Below are 7,556 nucleotides of genomic sequence, written 5' to 3' on the forward strand. Positions count from 1 at the left end.
GAATCGTGTGGTGCTGAATCATGTTGATTTACCCTAAGCACTTCAACCTTGCCCTCTTTTTTTATGCCCTCTAACAGCTATAACATATCCATCATCTTATTCTACTTGATTAATAAACCATTTAATTTCCCCTTGGACAATTACACACCACCCCGTTAAGTGGAGCATCTGCTCCTGCGTTCTCTAAGACAACCCTCCTTCCCATTTCAAATGTAATCCTCAGAATATCTTTTGCACGCAGTCTCATAGTAGACAGGATATTTGAAAACGTAGTGATCTCAATGTTACACATCTCTCATAAGCCTCATCTCACCTCATAAGAGGTGTGATCAGACTCTAATCTACCTAGTAGCAATCCTCAAAGCAAATAACAAAAGTCTGTAGATACCCTGCATCATATGTTCGAATCAATATGCAAGGAAGGAACTATCCCAAAAGAAACCATCTTTGTGAGGAGCCTTGACGGCTCAATCCGTTATTTGGAAGATATGAGTTGTAGAATGTCCATCCAGATCATACAGTTGAGCTCCTGTTTAGTAGGCTTGAGGTCAGGGGTTTTAATAAGATAATAGTCCTAGCAGTGCCATCTTCCATGAAGGAATTCGCAACGTCTTTCAACTCTTTCCATATTGGCCAGCAGCTTCAAGAAAAGCCTGCAGTCCCTTTGAACAAGTCAAGGAGTCATGGACTTAGCAGCCTTTCAACTAGACAGGATGGTTTTGAAAAGAAAGCCTTATTCAAGGATGGACCTAACCAAAGCCTTGAGTCGGCTCCCACACCTCTTTCCCATGAACATGAGTACATGGTCAATGTTCTCACGAACAGAGAGGAAAGGTGTATGCACAATGTAGCTGACATCTTCTAAGTGCTGGAAAGTAATGGTACCAAATTGTATGCAATTATAAATAGTTAGCTTAGAGTGGGTACAATTCACACTTCAGGGTGCCAAATCCTATGCAATTATAGGAAGTTACCTTAGAGTGGGTGACTTTCACATACTTCAGGGAACACCCACGAGATATTGATTGGAAAGAATGGGTCAAACATACAAAAAATTGAATGAATGGACTTGGTCCAACGCCAGCATACGACTGACTGCTCATACAAAAAAATTGGCCCACCCAACCTTGCATGAAAAACGCGGTTGCCATTGAACAACTTACAGTTGACTCGGCCCAACTTGTCTCAATACACGACCGTTACTGCGGTCAGAGGCATAGGGCAACATACTCAAAAAAAAGGCCTTAAGATTACATCATCTCATGAAACCTTGCAAGAGCCTTTTTCTGAATGACAACACGATAGCTATCTCCAGGCTGAGTCTCAAATCTGCTGTCCACCTTGCGATGCTGAGCCTGACTTCCAAGACCTGCCCTCACGTCTGTTGACTGGGCTTGAACAGGTTCTACTATTCCACTACCATCCTTTCCAAGCCCCTAAAGTTCAGAAAGAGAAGCAGTTAATCAGAAACAAGCACACAACCCATGCATAGAAGTGTTATATAGCTATCAGGAACAGACTTACTGAGCCTTCTTGCCATCCCATACTCCGAAGCATGCGATTACCAACATTCCTCTCATCGATGGCTGTCTCTGCTGTTATCACCTCATAAGCTAGCACCTCTGAACCTCCCAAAGCAGATCCTGTAGTAGAACCAGACCCCTTAGGCCCTACGCCGGGAGGGAACGGCATATCCATACCCCAGCCCCTTGCTCCAACTCCTGGTAGGAGAGAACAAAATCCATTAACAAATATATAACAATAGCTCTCACACATGAATTCGTCCAATAAGGTGTCCAAGTTGAAAAATACCTTTATCCTTCGTATCCATCTCTAACACCATGCCATCATGTGATGATGAAGAACATCCATAAAGACTTCTTCTCTCTGCTGCTCTATCGCGATATACAGGTTGAGGAGCCTCAGTGAACCTGCGCTTTGCTCCTGCCATGGGGCCATAGGAGCCCAAAGCCGATGCATCTGTCTTGAATGGAGTAGCTCCAGAATTTACTTCTAGAGAAGCAGATTGTGTGGCTGCTGCGTCAACTCTTCTTGTACCTGTATTAACAGTGTTACTAGCTTGCTGCAAGCTTACATAGCTCTCAGAACGGTGGCTTTCCCCCATGGCATTCCCACCAGCCACCCGAGCCAGTGCACCATAAGCACCCCCTTCCTTCATCTGTAATACCCCTTCAGGTTTCTTGATGGTGGTGTAAGCCTGACTAGACACTGTTCCTAATGCAGCTGCCGCACTTTGAGAAAAGCTTTCATGTTTCGGATCACGTAATGGAGCTGTTGTTATTGTCAAAGGTCTTTCACCAACAGGGGTGGGAGTACCAACCTCACCTTCGTTCTGTCTCTGCTTCCACAATGTTAGAAGTTTCTTCTTGCTTGCCAAAAGCGATCCTTTTAAAGCAAGGCGAATCTCCTTTTCCTTCTCTTTCATCTTTTCTTTATCTTTCTTAGCAGCAGCCTGGGCAGCAATGGCAGCAGCCTGCACAGCCTCTGCCAAGGAAGGTTTCTTCTCTTCATCTGTCATTTCAGCTGGAACAACTACACTTGTTTCCTGTGTTGGCTTTTCAATGGTTTTTTTGGTCGCGGTATCTTCAAGGCCTTTTCCAAACTCCGATACCTTTTCAGTATCAGTACCTGCTCCAGAATCAGGTTCAACGTAAGGTACATACTGCTGTGTTTCTTGATTGTAAGAATACCAAAGACCATGGTTTCCATCATAGAAAAGACCTGAAAAAAATGTGAGGAGATAGTAAGTTGTTCTTTAAATGAATGATTTTTCTTCTTCTAGACACAAAAAAGCCAAAAGCTAGGTTACCCCTATGAGGGTCGTAATAAAATCCTGAGGCTGCATCATAGTAATATCCTGATGCTTCATCCCAAACGTAACCTGATTGAGGAGCTCCGTTGGCTTTAGCAGGACCAGTACCTCCTGCATTTTCAGAATGTTCTTTTGGAGCCCGACCTGCAGAATCGTACTGCAAGATACAGTGGTAAGGCAAATGCATTCAAACAATCCAAAGGAAGAATCGGTGCACAACGCCTTCATGCACCCCTGCAACACCTTCACAGCTCCATACCTGCTGTGCAAACGTAGCCGCTTCAATAGCAGCAGCGGCAATACTGCTAGCCTGGGATGTTACAGATGAACCAGGCCCATGAATGCTCTTTGCATACGCTACTCTTAACAACTGCCCATTCTTTTCCAGAGCTGTTCCATTGGTTGCCTCCAAAGCTTTTGTTGCCTCTTCCACCTAGCATGCAAATTACGAGATTTGGCCAGGGCCATCGTAGTCAGTGCTTTCTTGCAAGCGTCTCTCCAAAAAGGGTGTGAAAAAACTAACAAACAGGCAATCATGTTTGATAGAGCCTACCGAATGAAAATGCACAAATGCAAAACCCCTTGAAACATGAGTAAACTTGTCTCTAACAAGTCGTAAGTCCTGCAAGCCATGTAGATGTTTCACCAGATTTGTGAAGTAATGAAAAGCTTAAACAATAATGTGATTTGTCATTATGGAAGACTTAAACTATCATGTAATAACTTGACTACCAACCACTCACCTTGATGGGAGCATATTTGGAGAACTCATAGTGCAACATATCTTCATTTGCATGCTCATCGAGCCCACGAACAACCAGAACATGTGTAGGACCTGCTTCTGATCCTTTTCTTCCAATGGGAGCAGTCATTGAAAGGTGGACATCAGCAGCTGGGGCATCATCAGCTCGGCCTTCATTGCACTGTTGAAAAATATCAGATCAGTACTCTTGTAGATAACATTTAAAAGAGTGAACATGTCCAAACACATGACGACAAGCGCAGCCATCAGAACACAAGGTGACAATACCTGAAAACATGACATGCGGCGGGCAAAGTTGACACAGCCACAGACAGTACACATCCAGTCAACAGCTGAAATACCGTGTTTGGAGACACCAGGAGCTGAGCCTGCAGGAACTGCTTGAGGAGCTCCTACACCTCCAGTTGGCTTGCTACTGTAACTCACAAAATCAAATTCCCATCAGCAAGTCTGTCAACCCCAGCAGCTTCATTGGCAGACGATACCCTCTTCTCCAAAACCAATGGCCCAACACGGATACATATGTCCATATTGGGGTTCACACATTGTATGACATGTCAAACGACAACTTCCTTGCATATCCAACCTACAGAGACTATTCCAGGTTAAGTTGAACGACTACGAAACAGGCACTCAAGTAGCGTAGACCTGCAAAAGACTGCTACTAAAGTTGCTAATCTCTCTAACTCCAATGACTCAAGAAAGATGATGCATAAAAGCAAGCTAGCCAAATGAAGTAAAGAAAGTAAACCTATATTCAAAATATACACGCCGTCCATCAAGAACCAAGCCATCTTCACGCAATCCTTCCATCGTCTTTCTTGCAGCATCCTGAAGATAAAGCATAAACAAGTTAGCCAATCGTTGTATATCAAAGCCTGTCCAGCAGTCCTCACAAACTCACTGCACTCACCACAGATGGAAAATCTATGAATGCAAAACCTCGTGAAACACCGGAACTCCTTTCCTTGATTACACGCACATGCCGGAGTGGGCCCCATTCCGTCTGTTACAAGTCAACTCATCAAAGCTTAAGATATCTTCTTCTATGTGATCTGCAGGTTATTTTGCCATGTTTCCACAGAAATATATGGGAAATCAACATACGAGCAGGTGTACCCTTACCAGTGCCTGGTATAAGTCATCTTCAACTGTTTTCTGAGACAATCCTTTCACCACAAGTGTTGCAGAAGGAGCCTACATCAAACACAAGATTGAGGTCTTAAGAAAAAAGGCAGCCACTACAACATAGAATTATTATGCATAATTGTGAATATACTACCACACGAGCCCGCTCGTGGTAACGCCTTCCGACTCGATCTCGCCTCCATGATGACTCATAACGGGAATCATCAATGCTGTCTTCTCTCCTACTTCGGCTGTGACTCCGGGGAGACCGAGACCTGGAAGGAGAATAAGATCTTCGAGGAGACCGAGACCTTCGGGGAGACCGAGACCCTTGAGAAGAATGACACCTTCGTGGAGAATACGATCTCCGGCTCCATTCATCGTAGCTAGAGCGAGAGTGAGAGCGAGAGCGAGAACGAGAACGAGAGATGGAGCGAGAGTGTGAGTGAGAATGAGAGCGATCTCTGTGTTTGTCTCTATCAGAACTCCTATCTCTTTCCCCACTTCTGTATCTTTCCCAATCACCATCCCTGTCCCTCTGCTTCCAGCTGCGTCTTCTCCGATCATAATCTGAGTCGTGGTCTGCATGTCGGGAATAATCATGATCTAGATCATGATTTCCCTCCCTACTGATGTCAATAGGAGCCCGTGGTATGTAATCATACTCATAGTCATCAGCTTCATACCTATCTGGGAATCCACCTTTTCTATGAGGGCCGTAGTCTCTGAAGCCATTGGCCTCTCGGAAGTTCTCAGTGTGATTATAGTTATCAATGTCTCGATAGCTATTGAAATCTTGGAAGCGATCGGCATCCCTGAAATTATCAATGTCCCTGTATCTGTTGATGTCCCTGATAGTGTCCACATAGCCCACCTTTTCATGTCTTTGACCACCCCGGATAGCGGTGAACTCATCCTCCACAATGGTCCGCCTTGCAGGCGGCAGCAACCCCATCACTGGTGGGGGTGGTGGAAACCCTTCCCTTTCCAATATAATGTCCCTGCGAAAAGGCTCTCTTGAAAAAACAGACTCTCCTGGATAATTCCCTTCAGGAAACACTCTGCCACCAAAGCCTCCACCAATTCTGTTCATACACACAACACGATGAACACGTACTAGTCATTGGGGGAGCAATCAGGCATTGTAAATAACTAAATGGCACAAATCCCACATAAAATGCGTACACCTGGACCAGAACATTCCACCGCATGGCAAAATACCTGTATTCAGGTTCCCTAGTAGCATTGAAATTCGCCAAGGCCTGTGCATCCAAAAGAAGAAGGCGTAGTCAGCAATATGAGAGGATGCCTGGCATGAGTAAAATCCCACATCCATACCCAAATGCGGCCATGGGCTTTTTTCTTGTTTGCAGCATATGAAGATGGGGGTGATGTATGTGTGAGAATCATATGACCCATTAAACTTGGAAACAAGAGGGATCAACATCCTGTTAACAAATAAGGATGAAACCACATCTGATCGAGTGTGCCGTACGCTGTTATTATCCCATCTTGCTTGTGGTGGGATGTATCGCCCCGAATCCATTCCACCGGTGAGACTACCCTTGAGAATTTCAGATCACTTCAAGCCTCTCCTGATTTAAGGCCACCTCGAGCTTCTTAATCCAAGAAGACTGACAGGGGGCAGCCAGGTGCTTGAAAGTCCTGTCCTGAAAGGTATGAACAAACACGGGTACATGTTACACCACTATCTCAGGCCAACAAGGAGGCTGACTGGATCATCCTTCAGCAAATAGGGACTTGTTTTGATGTCTTTCAAGTCATAAACCTGATCAATAACCCATGCACTGAACAATAACCTGATCAAAAGCCCCTGAAATAATCTTTATCAACAATCAACTACAAGGAATCCTCAACAATAGACAAAATGGTGCCCACAAAAAAAGCCCTGAACGGGAGTCACGAAAGCCTACTGAAGCGTTAAGATAAAACTTTTACTGAAATCCCTGATGAAGGGTTATGTGTTGATCTTGAAACCAAATAATTCACATAAACAAAAGAAGGACTTTCTTTAAAACCAAGAAGGTCGAGGCCCAAAAACTAGATAAAACATGAAACCCTTTTATTCCATGGCCATAAAACAGGAAACCCTATTTTTCCATAGCCGTAAAACAGTAAGCCCTAAGTTTCTATAGCCATGCGCTTAGACAAACGTAAAGGAGGACTGATGTCCATAACCATGTGCTAACATAAATCATACAAAATCATACAAACAGGATACTTAAACCAAGGGGCCACAAGCAAATCATGACCATCACACTTGCCCTCGTGACCAAAAAAAAAGAGGATTTGAATTTAGTTTTCGCAAAAAAAAAAACCCTAAAGCATGAAGTACAGATGATAAAATGGCGGGATGGTCTGAACAGAGGAAAACGCCAGAGAAAACAGTAAAGGAACAATGTTTTCTCGGCAGAGAGTGGCAGATCTATGCACAGAAAGCACGAGAGAAGAAACGAATTCCCCAAAAGAGAGCAGCCTGCGTATCGAACTTACAGTCAAGATCTCTGCTGCTCTAGGCGATGGTGTATACTCCGGCAGGAAGACGAAACTGCCCAACTCTGTATAGGAAAGAGTTCAGAAAATTATGTTCTTTTACTTATAACTTTGAGTGTCCGACCTTAAAAGCCATAGTGTGTACTCAAATTGGTGGGTGTGGGTGGAATTAGATAGAACAACACACACCCTGGAGAGGGGGGCCTCGCATGACCTCGGGACTCTTGAGAACCACCTTAACCACTCCACTAACTCGCATTCGACTATGGGTGTGGGTGTTAACTATAGACCTTGGTGTGTCTTACCTTATAAATTTTG

At 44.3% G+C, this 7,556-nt stretch overlaps 1 protein-coding gene across 1 annotated transcript; it reads right to left on the minus strand.

The window, feature by feature from the left end:
- Positions 1-999: 999 nt before the first annotated feature.
- SUA (suppressor of abi3-5) lies at positions 1,000-7,339 on the minus strand. Its single transcript, XM_086786627.1, has 15 exons — positions 7,239-7,339; positions 6,220-6,394; positions 5,946-5,986; positions 4,879-5,809; positions 4,722-4,793; positions 4,510-4,602; positions 4,348-4,427; positions 3,864-4,011; positions 3,577-3,756; positions 3,387-3,455; positions 3,093-3,266; positions 2,831-2,990; positions 1,813-2,742; positions 1,525-1,721; positions 1,000-1,436 (listed from the first exon to the last, which is right to left on the minus strand). Exons 2-15 carry the CDS (start codon positions 6,268-6,270, stop codon positions 1,251-1,253), a joined length of 3,312 nt encoding a protein of 1,103 aa, XP_086642753.1. The 5' UTR covers positions 6,271-6,394; positions 7,239-7,339; the 3' UTR covers positions 1,000-1,250.
- Between the last annotated feature and the right edge of the window lie 217 nt (positions 7,340-7,556).

Source organism: Cibotium barometz, chromosome 49, assembly GCF_041138505.1.
Source record: "Cibotium barometz isolate CiBa-2024 chromosome 49, ASM4113850v1, whole genome shotgun sequence".
Lineage (NCBI taxonomy): Eukaryota > Viridiplantae > Streptophyta > Polypodiopsida > Cyatheales > Cibotiaceae > Cibotium > Cibotium barometz.